The sequence below is a fragment of the Uloborus diversus genome, chromosome 1 (genome assembly GCF_026930045.1).
Source record: "Uloborus diversus isolate 005 chromosome 1, Udiv.v.3.1, whole genome shotgun sequence".
Taxonomy (NCBI): domain Eukaryota; kingdom Metazoa; phylum Arthropoda; class Arachnida; order Araneae; family Uloboridae; genus Uloborus; species Uloborus diversus.
This window is the reverse complement of record NC_072731.1, coordinates 199,154,986-199,173,669: the sequence shown is the minus strand read 5'-3', so window position 1 is coordinate 199,173,669 and position 18,684 is coordinate 199,154,986. Positions and strand designations below refer to the sequence as shown.

The window sequence follows — 18,684 nt, the reverse complement described above, 5'->3', positions numbered from 1 at the left end:
CCGAAGCTGTAGAGATGGAGCTGGTTGTTCTGTATGGAAATGAGGCATCCCCCCGATATCCTGCGACAGTATTCAGTTCCACCTGTTCCTCAAAGCAGCATGTAATGCAGCTGTGAACCGTCTTTTTTAGTCTTCAACCAAAGGAGTATCTTCATTCCATTCGTATCGCAGGTATCGATAAGTAAACAAATGTTTGGCAGAAGAGAAGGATGCCTCAGAGCGGAGTTGGTCGAAGACCAACATAAATTTTGAGATAAATGTAGTGATTGATGACGAACCAAACTATCCAGCCTTACCCGTCCTTTTCAGATTTCTCTCATTTTACTGCAAGATGGATATATGGGAGTATATTGTTGTTGCAGAGGTGGTCTTAGCTGCTCAGCTTTGTGCAATCTACTACTTGAAAAGACTGCCCACAACATTCTAATCGACAAAAATAAAAAAAAGAAAAATGATGAAATGGAAAAAAATTGATCTGTCATTACCTTCTTTTTTCAGTTCGGGAGTACGATCGTACTCATCAATACACCATAAAAACCAAGAAATTAAGTGTACTTAATTTTTAAGATACGTTTTAATGATAAAACTAACATGTAAATACAGTTTCACCCTTTTGAAATCATTCTGTTTTTTTCTTTTATCCATATCTCTTTTATTCTAATGGGAAGTGCTTTTTACTGAAAGTCTTTTGTTCAAAAATGTTATGTATTCAGAACCAAACTCTGTAGGTAACTTTCCAGTCGAAAAAGGAAATACGACCGAAAATTCATCAATGTGAAAGGCATAGATAAGTAGGGGAAGGAATGCCTGCGTCACCTGCATAGGGCTGTCAACTATTGGCCTATTTAATTTATTTGTAACCACCCTGTTTTGCTATCACACATAGCTCATATAAACACACATTAGAGTCTTATTATATCATTCTTTTCCCCCTTTTTTAGAATAGGATTTTCCATATTCTCTTTGAAAGTGTTTTGTCTCATTTCTTCAAAAATCGAATTTTCCAGTTATTTGTCTATTTTGCGATTGTGAAAGAACTATTAAAGCTACAGACTTCGTTTTTAGCTTAACTGAAAGCCAATTAAATGTACTGTAACAGTATGTCCAGTTTTTTCAATTGGAGTGGGAATTTATGTCCATATTTGGCGTGGAATGTGATCAAAGCATAATTTTTTTTTTTCGCAAGAAATGGCCAATTTTTGAAGTACGATATCTCCTAAACTATTGGTCGTACAGAACGCCACTTGAGCTTAAATTGTTCAAAATTTAATGTGCTTTAAAACGGGATTTTACGTATAGCATGACACTGTGGATAGTTAAGGAGTTATGAAGGAAAAAATAAAAAAAGTCCGAAAGTTTCGCAGATTTTCGCGAATTACGCAGCTAGCACAGGTTTTTGAAAACTGCAAACTTAGATTTTACTACTGTAACTGACCGAAACAACATATTAAAAAAATCAGAACTACATCGCATTTTGCGATTTTAATTTCTAATATGACTGAACTAAATAATTTTCCTCTTTTCTTAATAAACGTGTGCATATATCGTCGCCTCAAAGTGGTATTCCTGTAATCAGTTCTGTTTGTTCTGAGACGAATATGAACCTAACCATAAGTATATTATTAACTCCGAAGTAAAAGGGGGGTCCGGGGGTTTCTTCCGCGGAAAATTTTCGAATATGTAGTCTTAAAAATGTATTTTAGACGATTTTTGGTAATGTTAGGGAGAAGAGGTTCAGTGGCGTTCACCTGTCTATTATTCGAAATTGTAGCTCTAAGAATACAGTTTTAGACGATCTTTTTGATGATGTTCGAGAGAGGAGAGATTTGAGGGCCCATCCCTCCCAGGAAATTTTTTCTGATTTGTAACCTTAGAAATGTATTTTAACTGTCTTTCGTAATCTCGGGTGCAACCCCGAGATCCCGCCGATTTTTCGAAATTTAAACTTTGAAAACGCAAACTTTATTTCCAATTATGTTAAGAAGAGAGGGGTTCGGGTGTTTTCCGGCGGATTTTTTTTTTTTGCAATTGTAGTGCTAAAAAGGCAGTTTAAGACGATCTTTTTGTGATGTTACGTGAAGGAGAGATTCAAGGGCCCATACCTATAAATTTTTCTAATTTGCAGTCTTAAAGATGCATTCTAATTATCTTCGGTAATGGTAGGTGAGAAGAGGTTTGGAGCGCTCCCCCGGAAATTGTTTGAAAACGCAGCTTAAATCGGCTGTTTTTAGATACTTTTTGGTGATGTTAAGGGGATGAGAGATTAAAAGGCACATCCCACGAAATTTTGCTAATGCATTCCAGACTATCTTTGGTAAGGTTAAGAGATTCTGAGGTCCATTCCCAAATTTTTTTTAAAAATTGTAGGCTTAAAATTGCGAATGTAGGCAATCCATGATTCATGAGTAACTTTTAGAGGACCAGCAATTTTTCAAAATTGAAGCTCAAAAAACGTAATTCTTGAATACTTTCAATGATGTTAGGGATCGAGGAGTTCTCCCCCCGAAATATTTTGTAACTCAAGCGCTTAAAACAAAATTTAGGCCGATCTTGAACGATGTTGGCTAAAAGAAGAGGTGGGGGACCCTCCCCTGGAAACTTTTACAAATTATATTTTAAAACGCAATTTGTAGACAATCTTTGGTAATTATTATCAAGAGAAGTGGTTTGGAGGGTCCCATATTAAAATGGGAATGAAGAATAATTATATAGTACAGCATAAAGCCAGTTTTGTTACTTTTTCTAAAACATATGATAGGATAAAAAACAAAAGTCTCAAAAACATTTTTACAAATTAAAAGCGGTTATGGATAATTAAAGTAAAAGTTTTAGAAGTAAGTAATTTTTTTTTTTAAGAACTGAACTTACTCTTTAAATTCCTTTGTTTGAATCATCAAAATGAATTTCAATTTCATTATAACGTGGAAAGAAATCTTAACTACGGCTAAAACGTGTTACTAATGGCTTCATCATTCTACAGTCCTGTTGTCTCCTAACTAGAAAAAAGTAAATCGATTGCCATTGCCTACAAGTTTCAACTCGTGAATCCCTTTTATTCACCAATCCTTATTACCCCTTATAAGATAATTACTCCTTAAACGATTAATTCTTGAAAGCCATAAAAAAGGAAGTGTCTGGTGTGGTATGATTATTATCTTCGGTTAACCTAAAGCAAAAATTACTGATAAGAATTCTAGGAAACGACCCCGACTCTTCACTTTCGACTGCGTTCGGGAAAAATACCTCTCTTTGCATCTTCAAACGGAAAATAGGAAATACTTTTGCTGTCATTAGTAGCGATCCTGTTAAAGTCCTAAGAGGATCCACGAGTAAGGCCTTTCCACATAACCCATAAAGGGAAGAAAAGGAAGTCTTTCGGCAAGCGGTTTTAAAAAAGACGATGGGGCTGCCTTGATGGGATCGACTGAAGGGATGGGACAGCAGTAAAAGATTCAACGCTTTTTTTTTTTAGAATGGCTGCAGCGCAGGAGGATGAAAAAGGTTTTACAAAGATTTGAAATCCGTTTACAAGAATGAATGAACCAATGTTGGATTTTCCAATGTCCTCCAGTGGTCTGATTTTGCATCTTCTATGCGACAGATTTTTTTTTTTCACTACGAGACATTGATGTCGAGTAGTCCCCATGTTAAAAAATGCTCTGTCAAGAGGAGCGGATTCCGGTGGACAGTGCCCAGGGATAGTGAGGAGCAACACCTACAACAAGCAATTGTTGATAGCCCCCCCCCCCCCAAATGTAGTCGAGGACAAATCAACTTAACTTAATTACTTAAAACCATGTGCTGTCTGCTGTATCATGCAAGCGATTTATTTTTTTATTTATTAAAATTCAAAGGCATAAAAATGGAGAAACCTTTTGAATCTACGGTTGCTTTTTAATTAATAGCCAACAAGAAGCAGGCGATAGGGACAATAGGGAAAATAAACTCTGATAGGAGAAACTAACAATTTACCTTTTAGGTTTTCTGGGTGAAATATCCGTAGGAGGTTTCGGAAGAGGCATATCCATGGCGAACATATCCACCCACATTTCCAGTTTGCCCTGAAAGTTGAAAGTAAAATTGAGAAAAATATGGTTTTGTGAAAAAACATCAATCTAAGAGGCAATAAAAAATATCTTATGTGTTTGTCTAGTAAATACATTTTGTGAACGTGTATTATGCCATTTGCATTTCCAATTCTGATACATAAGTACTCTTCTCGAGAATTGAAGGAAGCGTCCATCCAATAACTTGAAAGTGACAGTCTTCATAATCAACAAGTGACAACCTTCTTTCCTTCTAATTTTTGAGTCGAAAAGTCAACATTTTTATTCAGTTGAAGGTTAACATTACTAGCCATTTCGTTCTAAGTTTTCGAACTTGCCTGTTCTATTCCGGGCTTGTCCGGATGGTAAAGAGGTCTCGTCTCGACATGTTCTGGTACTAAACGGTATTCGGCACGTGGGATCTCGTGCCATCTGTGAAGAACGGATAAAGCCATTTGTTCTTCTCCGGGACGGCCATCACCTACAAGGAAAGCAATTATTCCCAATTTGAGGTTGACCACGGATAGATGGCGGATGACCTTGAAGGAAAACAACATTTGTATCACTCGTAATAGGTAGAATCTGCCAGAAAGTACCGAATAGTAAGAGGTACTGTCTCGCTAATCCGATCTATTCCAAAATAATACCTAAAAACCTATTACAAATGATACAAATGATGTTTTTTGCTTCAAGGTTATCCGCTTTCTTTTCGTGATTAAGCTATAACAAATTATCCAGAGGAAAGAGGAATACAGTGTCGTTTTATACTTTCGAAAATAGCTGACATCCTGGGGACACGTACTCATGTGAAGTCATACTATCAGATCTGGGCCCAAAACCAAGCTCAAATATCTCTCTATACAACATACTTACTTATTTACTAATATTATAAATTGAGTTTATTTGTTTTGTTTTAACATCTTCACTACTCAACTGATCATCATGAAACTTTGTACACACGTTGTCAATGGTGCAGACTAGAACATAAGGTACCTTTTACCCAGAAAAATGTATTCCAAGATTTTTATTCCAATTTTAAAGAAAATCGCAAATCTTCAAGTACCATCGAAAAAAATTTATACATTTGGTAGATTTTTGAAGCATGTTAAAGCCCTTAAAAAGCTGCAACTTTACCCGAAGTTTGAGATATAAATAAGAACGCTCCATAATTCTTTATAAGTTGATTTCATATTCTAAAACGAGGCTTATATTCATTTTTTAAGTATTGACTACGCTTTCTGGTTACGGAATTGAAATTCGCAACTCCAGCACTCGAATACGCTACCTTGCAGTTATTTACAAAATTAAAGAAAAGGGTAAAACATTGTGTTCCACGTGTGTCTGTTGGTAAACATAGGCAGTTTGTTATGAGTATTTATTGACGCATTCGATGTGTCTTAGATTGCTTTCAGCAACAGAAATTGTTTCGTTCCTATCAAAAACAAATATGCTCGTCTGTTCGAAGCTTTTTTTTTTTTGTTGTTGAAAGGATAACGTTATACCAGGCAAAATTTTTTATTGTTTTGTGTGAATTTGTGCTGATATGTTTTTTTCCTTAAGCTCGAAAGAAGGATTTAATAATATTAGCAGAAGAATTCAAGCTTTCATTTCCGCCTAGTTCAAAAATAATTAAACTAACCCTATTTTACTGTAGAATTTAGTTGGAATGGACAGTATGCAAAATATTTTCTTGAATATATTATTGTGGAACGAAATGAAAAATGTTTAACCGAAAAGAAATTTGAAGCAAAAACAAAAGCCGAGAATTTTCATCACCAAAATGGTATGCCAACTTTACTTTATTGCTTTTATTCTCAGCTGAAGAGCTTCACCAAAAATTTGTTTAGGGTTATAGTTTTAGTATTTGTGCGAGCAAAGAACCCTTGGCGAGATTTCGCACGTCAGTTAAACCATTTATATTTTTTATCATGAGTGGAAAAAATGGTAGAAAGATTACAGAATTCGATAAGTTAAAAGAAATAACGGTTGATCAATTAAAAAGAAAACTACTACTATATATCCGTGAGAATTTTGTTGATGATTTGCATAGCATGACAGAATTAAATCACAGTTCAGAAATTAGAAACATACGAAACAGAAAAATTTTAAATTAACCGATTCGGCAATTTGAGAAAAATAACTCAGCTACAAATGCAAAACAATAAGCGCTAGCCCAGCAAGGCAAAGAAGTATCATCTTCTATTTTTGATAATCAATTGTAATGTCATAGAATTAAATTATGTAGCATTAACTGTTATTCTTGTCAGTCTCATGGCCATACTGAAAATGTAGTTCCATCAAGAATTGATAAATATCGAATTCAACATCGTGGAAATGGTTGCTTAGAACTTCGATTTACGTAATTTGCATTAATTTCTGACGTTTAGTATGCCTCTTGAATTCTCATTTCTTTCTACGTGGACCAGAATATCCATAAGACTTAAAAAATTAATTTAAAAAGAATAAAGCAAAATAAATAAATAAATAAATAAATAAATAAATCAATGCATACAAACAAAAATTTCTTGGCTTATTAGCATTTTCTACGCTACGGCATGCGTTTGTTTTACCTTTTTCATCCGCCATTAGACGGTGGCTACAGTGCCACCTATAGTTTGTTGGAGTTGCGAATTAAAATAAATCGAATTTCTAATTCGCAGCAGACGATATTTTTCGATATTTTTATGATGAAAAGTAATAAACAATCACGAAGAAATTGAAAAAAAGAAAAAAAAATAATTTGAATTTTGACATCTTGAATTCAAATTATGTTTTTCGCAATCACGAGTGTGTGTATGTAGGCGTGTGTGTTTGTGTGTGGGGGTATGTGTTTGTGTGCGGGTGGTGTGTGTGTGTGTAGGCATGTGTGTTTGTGTCTGTGTGGGGGGTATCTGTATGTATGTGTAGGCATATGTGTTTTTGTCTGTGTGCAGGCATGAATGTGTGGCTAGTTGTGTGTATGTGTGTGTGTATGTTTTTGTGTGTGTATGTGTGTGTGTCTGTATGTATGCGTGTGTGTATGTGTTTGTGTGTGTAGGTGTATGTGTGTGTATGTGGGTGTGTGTGTGTAGTTGTGTAAGTATGCGCGTGTGTGTAGGACATGGATGCAACCTGGAGACGGCTTTCGCTAGAGGTGCAGCATCGTGAGGAGCCCGTCGACGGTGATGGTGGAGGGTGGCGGTGGGAAAAATCAAAGGAACGTCCAAAACAGTCAAGTGAGAACAATAAGCAATCGTGTTTGCTCAAAAATATGAAGGTTATTCCGACAATAAAATATCGTCTGTTAGTTTTCATGTTTTTGTTTCTTTTAAGTATCGTCTGCGCTTTCTTCCATTTTTAATAGCTTTTGCGGAACACAATAGGCAAAATTCTGATAAGTAAATGTACGTTAGATTTAGTATTACTTTTATTATAAGATTTAAATATTTTTCTGAAATTTTCAGAATTTAATTCATTAATATATACTGCTGTCAGAGTGGAAAGATCACGCCTGATGCTGATTTGTATGTAAAGATGGCTGAAGCGCTGGGATTTTACAAAATCCAAAGAGATCTAAGTTTAAACTTTTAGTCAAAAAATTGCTCTTTTTACACTACACGGGAAATTTTTTCACTTTTTTTTGCCTGATTGCTGAACTTGCGTCACTTGACAAAACGTTTGTTTTTGAAGAAGAACGTGCAGGCAAGGCAACAAGTAAATAAAATAAAGTGAATATTTATACTGTTGCCTGACAAACGGAAAAACAATCAATACTACCAGAAATGATTACGTCAAATCAGTGCTGATTTGTCTAGACCAGCGTTTCTTAATTTATTTGATTCGCGAAATCCTTTTGTATGTCGACTTTTTTCGTGGAACCCTTGCTTTTTCTTTAATAGTATAGTTGTCATGCAACATTCTAGGAATGGTTTATTTTCAATTAAAGCGCCTTTAAAAAATTTCCACACAAAAAAAAATAGTTTAAAAATGAACACAATTTTTTCTAACTTGTTTCAAACAAAATTTTAAAGTTTCAATTTTAAAGATATGAGTGGTAACTATTTTTACTATGACAGATTGCATCCTTTCTATCAGGCTTTATTTATTAAAATTGTTTTCAGTCCTAAATTCTATTTTTGGTGCAAGGAAGGATCAGGTGACATTTCGTTGAAAACAAAAAGGTATTCTAGAGTTGACATAATTTAAGGCCTTACATTGACAATAAATGGCTTTTTTTAAACCCACTACTGATATTTTCTGAGCCGTTAATTCCGAAAATACTTTTTAACACTTTTCTCAACCTATTTTTTTAGTGACTAATTTGAAATGTTTTGAAAAAAAAAAGTTTCGTGGAACCCTTGAGCGGTCTCCGTGGAACCCTGGGGTTCCGCGGAACACAATTTAAGAAATGCTGGTCTAGACCCCCATGAAACGCATAAGTGATAATCCCTCCATTATGTGTAACAGAACCTATTTAAAAAGTTCTGTCAAAGAAGGATGTTGAAAAATAGATTGACGAAAATTGCGGGGGGATAGGATGGGGGTAGGCATTTATGGTTGTGGAATCATGACATCGTAATTGCAAGATTCAGAGTATCTGAACTAACACGATTTCCACATTTATCTAATGAATGTCGTAATAAGCATGCGAACGTTTTGGGTGGTGGGAGGACGTGGCGTTTAGTAGTGAGAGTGTATTAATGGATCCCAGACTGGTAATAGATAAGCGACCATTGCACTATTGCAGTCAGAGTAGAATCGTCCGGGCATTAGTTTATCAACGGAATTTCCGTCTAGAAAATTAACTACCATTTGTCAGATAGATAATTAAACATAACGTTTTGAATTTTCACTAACCATGCTTAATCTTGATGGAATTGAACATAAATGTACCACATTTAACATAACGTTGTTTTTTAAGAATGAAATAGAATTAATTAGTTTTGAGTAATTTTAAAATTTACTTACCGTCCATGTCGCCATCTGCTTGGAAAGTAAAAGCTTTGTTACCGATCCGTATTCTGTTGTGCATAATGTAGGGGCCATCGAGCTTGAGGTCTTTGCACAGCTTGGCGAGTATTTGAGTGGGCTTCAAAGGATCACGCCACGAGTTTGGACCGGATCTGTTAACAGAAAACAAAAGAAGAAATTTTTACTGAGTACTTTAGATCGTTTATTTTAATTTAACTTGTAAGTAACAGTGTTAAATCCATATTTCAATTATTTTGAGCAAAAGCAGTGACAGTTTTTGGGCCGGTTGTGGATAGGAGACCTCGATATCAATCGTTTTCAATATATCAAACTTTTAAAACTTCGATAAGTTGATATGTTGCTATCGATTTTTTTTAATCATCGATGCGTTTGTGTGTTGTTTTTGCTTTGTTTTTAGATAAAGTACTGTTGTACGTTGTCTACGCTTTGTTTCAGGTAAATCAGGCAGTCATGGGGACTTCCGTCAATGACATCTTCTGGTCATCTTCTGACGATGTAACATGAAATATTACATGGCGTACAAGTGTTGAAAGAGGTGATGACGAAGAGGTGGAGCACAACCAAAGGAAAAGAGTTTAGGGTCAGTCACAGGGCCTGATTACTGAACAGGTCAACTTGGCAGTGCCCTAGGTTCCCCGCGTTTTAACTGCTCTCAAACGGCTAAAATTGTTTTAGTCAATGGCTAAAGCGATGAGACCTGACTACAGAGGGGCCCTAAAAAGTTTTTTCCTTAGGTCCCCCAATATCTTAATCGGGCCCTGAGCCACTCACCCCACCCACTCTCATACCTAGGACCACGAGCAATGCATATATTTTCCTTGTCGAAATAATAATAATAATAATAAAAAAAACAAAGGTTAAAAAACGTTAAAAGGTATATATTACACTTTTACATCATGTTAATAAATAAATATTTTTTCTAACAAGTAACTTTGATTCGCAAAACTTTTAATTTGTCAAAGACAGGTTCACACACCTGTTGTTAACAGTGTTGTTTTGCTATTTTAAAGAGAAAAATATTAGTAAGAACACACACACACACACACAGAGACAATAAAAAAAGTGAGTAAAATAAGCTGAATAAAAACTAAGCTAATTAATCAACTATTAAAATACCAACTCTGAATCAACAACTTACACTTCGTATTTCTGGGTGAGTCCGCAGGTAGGTCGATGCCTGCTGTAAAACCTATTTTCAAGATCGATCTTGGTCTCTCCAATAAGATCATCTGACCCCAACAAGTCCCAGTCGTATATCTGGACATTTAGTAAGGAATCTTGGGGGAATGTTGCCTCAAATTCAAAACACCTATTGAAAGAAATGTTTCGCATTAATTATTTTCAAATAATTTCAGAAAACAGTTTTTGCTTGCTTCACAATATTTAAAATAGCTTTCCAGTTAAAAATTATTACAGCCATTTTCAAGCACTATAAAACGCCGTTAACATTCTAACAGGAGGAAAGTATGAAAGGTAGTAAAAGTTAGTGTGATTATCTGGGATCTTTGGAATTAAATTGGAACATTTTAATTTGAAATGTCATATTACTTTGTCATAGAGCATTCTGCGTTTTTTAAACGAAATATGTAAAAAGCGAAAGTTATCTTTTGTGAGGTAGACAAATTGACAAAACTTTTCCCTCATGTTTTTCAATTTTTAGAAATATTGTGAATTCCTCTTTGCTAGAGGCTTTTAATTGATCAAAAAGTCTCAGGTAAGGAACTAAAATTGTATTGTTTCTTATTATTTTGTTTCACGAGTGTTTGTTATTTTTGATGCATTTAAGAACAGCAATGTTAAAAAAAAGAGCATTGTTAAAATCTAGCGTTGATTTAATCTTTACTTATTGAATGCTTGCCTAAAATGTATTTCATTTGTTATTTTCAGAATTGAATAATTTCCACCCAGAAGCCCTGCATAACTTTTCGAGAGGACAGGAGGGCCTGGTTTAGATACTGAAACAGAATGTCAAAACATTGGGTATGTTCCAAGAGAGTACAAAGGAGTATTCATAGTATTTGTTTGCACTTACTTTCCAAAAACTGGATTGAGCTGCTTTGAGATGTAGTTCTCTTTGTCATTGGTCTTTTTGCTGCCCAAGTTGATGACGATGTAAGGATCTGCCTTTCCATTCAGATCCGCTGGGTGCAAGTCGGTGGCCTGAAAGCGAGAAATGTTAACTTGATACTCGTTATAAGAAGACTTGTAATAAAAGTGATGATTTTTAGAGTGATACTAATTTTCAAAATAACTACATCATTCATGAAACGTTACTGACGGAACAATTTAGATTTTGCAATTATTTTTTTAAATCTTATGGTTTGTATGACCTTTATAATAATTTTAAACACACTGAAAACAAGAAGAAGAAAAATCCTCTAAGAACACTGAAATGTGCGAAAAGCATGCAGCATTTGTATTCTAAAATCCAAAAAGCAGACTACAAATCAGAAAAATACTAAAATCAGAAATACGTAGAATGTTTAAATGCTTGAAACCATACTGGTTTGAACGCCTTAGTTATTTCATTGGTTTATACCCAACAAATTTAAAATGTGAATGTTGAAAGTCATGATTTAAATCACTGATATGAAAAATAGGAACAAAATCAAGGTAATATTAATTTACGATATGTATACTGCTTTCACGGGAAAGATCGACTAATGTAAACAAAGAAATGCGCTATTTGGACTAATGTAAACAAAGAAACGCGCCATTTGTTAACTCAATCACGTGTGGCTTTAGCAAGAATAAATTGGTGCCAACCAGAAAGTGAATGCAAATGCTATTGTCTACTTTTTTAATTCTAGAAAAAATCACGAAAAGTGGCAAACCTTCTGGTAATCTGTTCGTTTACGTCTGGTCTATCTTTTCCATGAACGCAGTACAGTTTTTTGAAATCTAGAACTCATGAGATGCGTCCTTTACTGCGCCGAAAAATATTAGATTGTTTTTAAAAATCATCAAAATTTAACTGCATTGTAATGAAGTCAAGTCCACGTTGTTCATGAAGTTCCTATAACGTGTTTTGATAACCAATTGATGCGTCATTTTCCCTGGATTTGATTTTATCAGAAGCGCATGAGTCGTTTATCAATTTTTTGTAACTCACCACTTGTGTTATAACCATACTCGTTTTGAGTAGATGTCCTTACCTTGACGATGTAGACGCGAACCAGTACGTGGATGGGTTCGTTGCTTGGAAGCCCCTGGAAGAGTCCCGCTTGAGGGTCTGAGATGGGTAGGTAAGGGTCGTGGACGTCCTTCGGAAGTGGAGTCTTGTACACTTTCAAAGAACCCTGCGAGATACCAGTCACATTAAATCCTATGCCAGAAGCAGAGTTTAACTAAACAGTAAGTAAAATAATATACAATTAACCACCAGAAGAACAGAATTAATTGGTTCTGTATTTTTTGAAACCATGTTGTGTGAGACTACAGAAAAAGGGATTCTGCTCCAAATCTGAATATCATACTTGAAATCACATATCGTGAGATCCGGTGAGCGTGTAGCTCTTTTGCCCTTGAGCCTAACTCTCTATGTCTCTGTTTCATTAAACAAATGACATGCTTGGAAATAATTTTATTTCAATTAATATATGTACTGTCGTATTCTTTTCAAAAGAATTACTCGAAAATTGTAGTTTGAGACAATGTAATTCGTGTTCCTTGAAAACTTGTGTTGTTTTAGTACTTGGTTCTTCGGGGGTTAAACGTATAGCAAAATATAGTCAACTTTCGATAACTCGAAGGCCCAAGAGACAGGCTAAAACGTTTAGGTTATTGGTAGTTCGAGTTATGGGAAGTTTCCACAACAGTCTCAAAAGTTTGGAACCGATGAAAGTTTCAAGAAAAAAGGAATATTCGAGTAATGAACTTCGAGTTATCGGGATTCGACTGTAAGTTACAAAAAAAAAATTACATTTGAAAAATAAACTTTGTATTTAATTTCAAGATTTTCTTAGCAATATGCTTAAAAAAAATTCCTTCACTGAAAGTCAAGAAAATAGTTTTTCTACCTTGAACACTCCGACGATTCTGTTTTGGTCTTCCAGTTCGTCTCCCGTTCTTTTTCCTCTGAAGAGTTCGAAAGAATGCAGCCATTCCCGAAATCCTCCAAAATCGATCACATTCTCCAATTCACAAGAGTATATCTATGAAACGAGCAATGTATTTTAATGTTTAATGTGCACACTTCATTCAGATCGCCTGAAATTATTCATCAACACCATGAAGTCTTTACAATGAACATTTGTACATTTTGCATCAATAAAGATTCTCCTGTTAACGTGACGCTTTGACTTAGGGCTCTATTCCAGGGGAAAACGAGGCAGCATTCCGCTTCGAACTGACGTCATAACTCCTCCCTCAAACCGTCTGCATCTCCGCATATAAATTCCACAATCGGAAACGGTTTGAGGAGGAGTTATGACATCAATTGGAAAGCGAACTATCACAGCATTTTTTCCAGAATAGGGCCATTAATTTAAGGGTCATTTCACGGTAGTTCGGACAACTATGTAGAACTCGTAACATGACTTTTCTAGCCATAATTATTTAATTTACTGTTCGATTAGCACAATTTCATTTTTAGTTTGTCTTACCAACACAAAAAATTAAAATTATGTGGTTATCAGACAGTAAATACAAGATTTATGGCAAAAAATTGTCATGTTACGGATTCTACCGCTTGTTCAAAATACTGTGAAACTGCCCTTATGTAATATTTATTATCCTAATCAAAAAAGTAAAAGTTTTGTTGAAAATCTCCATTGTCTCACTTTGAAGAGTGAGTAATGAGCTTAGTGTCCTATGAAATTTCGGGATGAATTTCTGTGCTTAGTCCACAACGGCTAAAATTATTTTTGTAACAAATTTCTGATATACTCGTAAATAGCGATTTTTTCTCAGTTTGTAATAAGAACCAATCAAACTCCCCCTACGTTTTCTTTAAAGATACCCTCCTCATATTTTCAGCTCGTTGAAATAATACTTGGCATCCAGACTTTGACTTACATTTAAAATTTCTCTGCGATCTTACCTTGATCAGGGACTCTTCTGACATGACTTTCCTGTGCGATTTCGGGCTGAGTCTCTGCGCCAGTCTCACTGCTGTAGAGGTTCCCTTCAACGTCCTCTTCGGTATGATCTGCAGATTTCCGGCCTGGTGCTGGTTCTCCAGTCGGATCAGCTCTTTCTCCGCTTTCCGGGCATCCTTGCCGCTCAGCGTCTCATCCGCAAACCCGTCGTCTTGACAGCCCAAAACGTCGCCGTTCATTGTGCTGGGACTGCAGGGAGGCTCACTTTTCTCCTGAAAAAGAAAGTCACAGGTTTGATAGAATGATTTTGTTGAAGAATTTAATCATTCGTACGATGAGTTGAAAATAATTGTACACGAGATGAATTGAAGATCTCGGTACGCGATGGGCACAGTTCCACTTTTTGCCGAAAGGGGGAACTTCAGTAAATAACAATTAAGCACAGTTAAAATTATGCAGGGTGTTTTTAAATAAAATTCGGGGTTTTAACGCTTTGTAGTTTCTATTATGTAAAACTTAAAATCCTAATCAATACATCAAAAGAAAGAGTAACTCAAACTGTTATACGTACAAGCTTACAGTTGCTCAATGTGACCATCTTCCGTCCCATACCAAGTGGATTGCCCAGTTCTTCCCAAACATTGAAATCACTGAACAACGCTTGGGGAGAACTGGGCTATCGACTCGTTGTGTACTGTGTTGTGTACAAGTGCTCACATGGAGCACTTGTAAGCTTGTACGTATAACTGTTTGAGTTGCTCTTTCACGTCATGTATGATGATTTTAGTATTACGTAGTAAAAACTACAAAGCGTAAAAACCCCAGAAATTCATTTAGAAGCATCCTGTATTTTTTCAAAATATCATTGAAAACAGTCTCATTGAAACGAATTGTAGCATAATATTGTGTATAAAAACAAAATGTTTAAAAATGTTTTTTAGAGTTTTTTTTTTGTAATTTCAGTTTTTAAAATGGAATGTCTTTTTCTTGCACCAAGGTCTTCAATTTAAAAGTATAAGTTACTCAGTACCATTCCATAAGCTTGGCTAAAAGGACGAAAGTGGATGGAGTCCTGACTTAGGTTTCTTGGCTCACCAAAAACAGGACGAACACTACGTAACGAAAACCTCACTGTAAAAGAAACCTGTGAATGAGCCATATACAACTGGTTTGTGACAATGGGGTCGTTCCTGAAATTTTAAAAGTATTTTTTTCTGAGAGAGCATGCTAAAAAACATAAGATTTAACCATTTTTCAAGTAACTTGACAAAGTTTGATATTTTTAACAATTATTTAATTCGGTGCGCAGATTGAAACTCATTTTTTGCGCTTCTGCACATGACATCACAAGTGATGAAATGCCATTCACTGATGCAATTGATGCCCCCATTATCATCACCTGGAACCACGGTTGACGGCAAAGCGTTAACACTTAGCGCGGCAATGGAGTTAGCGCGCCCAAGTACATCACTTGTGACGTCACAAAGACCACGCCTTATTCCCAAAATCGAACATTTAAAAAACTTAAAAAAAATAACTGTTGGAAAAACAAAAAATTTTTCTGGCTCCATTGTATTTTTTTTTTTTTGTTTATTCTACCAATTTCAGTGACTAAAAGTAGTACTTTTGGCTCAAGGAAACAACCCTATTTTCTCTCGTAGTCTGAATGGACTGTTGACAACTCTTTGGTTAACACTGCTGGATGTGGGGTTTTATACTCAAAAGTCAAAACACAACAGAAAATTTCGGTAAACCTGAAAAGTGCACACATGACATAAAAATCTTTAGGTTTATTTTAAGTGGCATAGGTTTAAAAAAAAGTTTTCTAAATATGCTGGACGTTGAGATACTTGACAATGACAGATCGTTAGCAAAACGAGAGCAAAACTAGAAATATACGGTAGACTAATGTGGAGCTTTTTTAAATAATGTGGATAGGCGGAACTTATTAGGACCACCACCACTAACATTCCACTGCCACAAAGCAGATAGTGTGGCACAAGTGATTTCTAAATTTTCATTTTATTACAAAATAGATTGTTCAGCATTGGTGTATGCACCAACTTTTAGGCAATGGATGAAATTATTTTAGTGCTTCTTACTTGCAAAAATTATATGTCTTGGTAAGGGAAGGAAGAGTAAGTTAAAGAAATTTAAATTTAAATGTCAAACTGCAACGAAATTAGAATTGAGAGATATTATCTTGATCTTAATAGGACATCTATCAAAAGCAAGAAGTGAAAATCTATGCAGAATAATAAAAAGCGTAATGGTTGGTTACTACGTGATTCCATGAAGTTAGCTTGGAATCATTTCCTTGATGTTAGTTTTGGGATAGAACATGCAACACTGTAATACTGTATGTAAATAAAAATAGCTGCTTATACCAGAAATATTAAATTTCTTATTTTTTATTGCAAATATGTGCCATAGGAGCAACAGTAGTTAATTTTTAAAAGAAAACTTGGCCAGAGAAATTCACACTTGGATTTTCTCAAACTAAATAACACGTCTTTATTTTATTGATCTTAAGATAATAGGGAATACATGCATTCTTTCCCTAAAAACCATTTCCATATTACACGAGCTTTAAGACAGGTTGGAGGTTTAGAGGAATTAGAGGAACTTAGAGAGCTCAGAACAATAATGACAGTTTGAAATAAAACCGCTGAACACAATGTTTTACATTTTATCAATACGATCAAATGATTCTTAAAAACGGACATACTAATATATTCTGCTGCTGAATTTTACTTTTTTGCAGTTCTAAATAGAGAAAAATTGCATCGTGATGATCCTCTCTTCTTTTATAGAGAACCAAATTGCTAAACTAGTCTAATTGAACTCTTCACTCCCGATATAGTACTTCAGGAGTCTCAAACCTTTTTTTATTCAAGGGCGATGTTGTAAATTTTTTCAGGCGTGGTGGGCCAACAAGCCTTCAATATTTCAGTTCAGATGGTCTAGTTAGCGCTAGCGCCCTCCCCATACACTCACAATTATTTTGGTTTTAACTGAGCACTCAGTGGTTGGATTTAGAGATTTTTTCGGTTTAGTTTCTTTTAAAACGCTCAATAGGAATCATATTGTCAAGTTTTACATTTATAAATGAGACAGTTTGTAAGCTTTCCGCGGGCCATACAAAATCTGTTTGAAGGCCGGATGTGGCCCGCGGACCGTATGTTGGAGACCCCTGAATACTTTTTAGTTATTCATTTCACTTACTTTGATCATAGCCTCATAGGAAGCGAAGTATCGGGTCCACCAATCTTTGTTTTCTTCATCGTCCTCTAATGCTTCTTCTTCGGTTTGTTTTTTCTTTTTCTTCTTTGGTTGACCATCGGCATCTTTGGGTTCGTATTTCTGTCTTCCTCCCTACAAAATATGGACAAAGGGTACCTCTTAATTGTCTGATAACGATTAAAACAGTATCAGTAAAACACAAAAATTACAAATAATTGCTTAGTCGTGTTTAGGGGTTTTCAGGAATCTCTTTTGCAACGCAGAAGACGTAAGCTATGGGTGACAGAACATCTGACTTTTGTGTGTGTGATGGATGTGAACAATTTTTAATACTTTCATGTTAAGAATAAACTGTTAATATCAACGCTAATTTCAACAATTTATTCGTAACATGAAGGTACCTACTTTGTTATTTCTCAGAGGATATTATTTTAACTCGAAACGTATAAGATAGATTTAAGGAGTCAGAGATTAGGATTGGTAATTTTTATCAAAAGCACTTTTTATATTACCACTTTCAGATCAATGATTGACCGATTAATTTTTAGGATTAGCTAAATCAGCTCTTAGAGCACTTGATATGGCAAGTGACAATCTAAATGGCTCATATAAATATGAGTAAGTAATAACAAAAGGAAAAAAAAAGTTCTAAGCATGACACAGTATAACAGCCTTTTATTGAAAAAATTAATAACAGTCATGGCATTGAATGAAATGTATAAATGTATTTTTCTCCTAAAATTTTCAATCGGATATTTTCAGGGGAAGTTAGAACTAAACCACTTTAAGCCAAAAATGTGAGGATTTAAACAATTTTGTGTAAACTTGACTAATAAAAATGCATCTTCACAAATATTCCAAAAAATATGACGAAAAAAAACACAAACCATCACGTACATAGTCCAAGATGATAAGCGTCTCTTTGGTACCCTGGTCGATATCAATTACAACGTCATCGGAGTGCACTGCTAGCAGCGTCTGACTGACTGTGTGGCTATATTGTGTGATTTGTGGCTTGAAGACGTACCGCTGCAAACTGTTGATGACGTGGGTGCCAACCAGGGTGAAACGACCGAAACTGCGGCAGTCCATCACACGGATGGTCAGAGGAGGACAATATAGTTCCTGATCTGGAAGCTCCTAGAAAAGGGAGGAAAACATAGTTACTGAGGATGACATTTAGTTTGAGTTTGTGCTGAATTCCTAATCAGAATCATCAAAAATTCCTAATAAGATCGAAATTCCTAATCGCGAACTTCGTCAAAATTGTCCTTGTAGAAAGTGCGCAAATCTCATCTAATTTTACCACACTTTAACAATTGCTTAATTTTCTGCTGTTTAGCGCAACTTAAGCTACAAAATCTTCCAAACAAAATTCATAAAGC

The 18,684-nt window shown here is 35.3% G+C and overlaps 1 protein-coding gene and 1 long non-coding RNA gene across 2 annotated transcripts in view; one reads left to right on the top strand and one right to left on the bottom strand.

Annotated features, from left to right (window-relative positions):
• LOC129234113 (uncharacterized) overlaps positions 1–11,043 on the top strand; it is a 98,455-nt gene extending 87,412 nt beyond the window's left edge. The window contains exon 3 of the long non-coding RNA XR_008581528.1: positions 10,905–11,043. This is a non-coding gene — a long non-coding RNA (uncharacterized LOC129234113). The remainder of the gene's footprint in view (positions 1–10,904) is intronic.
• Positions 1–18,684, bottom strand: part of LOC129234111 (otoferlin-like) — a 407,264-nt gene that overhangs the window by 25,173 nt on the left and 363,407 nt on the right. Inside the window, exons 30-39 of the mRNA XM_054868003.1 lie at positions 18,197–18,439; positions 17,282–17,431; positions 14,059–14,328; positions 13,037–13,171; positions 12,173–12,316; positions 11,050–11,177; positions 10,156–10,326; positions 8,994–9,148; positions 4,385–4,527; positions 3,973–4,061 (exon numbers count right to left, since the gene is read on the bottom strand). Of these exons, the coding sequence (XP_054723978.1) occupies positions 3,973–4,061; positions 4,385–4,527; positions 8,994–9,148; positions 10,156–10,326; positions 11,050–11,177; positions 12,173–12,316; positions 13,037–13,171; positions 14,059–14,328; positions 17,282–17,431; positions 18,197–18,439 (1,628 nt within the window). The remainder of the gene's footprint in view (positions 1–3,972; positions 4,062–4,384; positions 4,528–8,993; positions 9,149–10,155; positions 10,327–11,049; positions 11,178–12,172; positions 12,317–13,036; positions 13,172–14,058; positions 14,329–17,281; positions 17,432–18,196; positions 18,440–18,684) is intronic.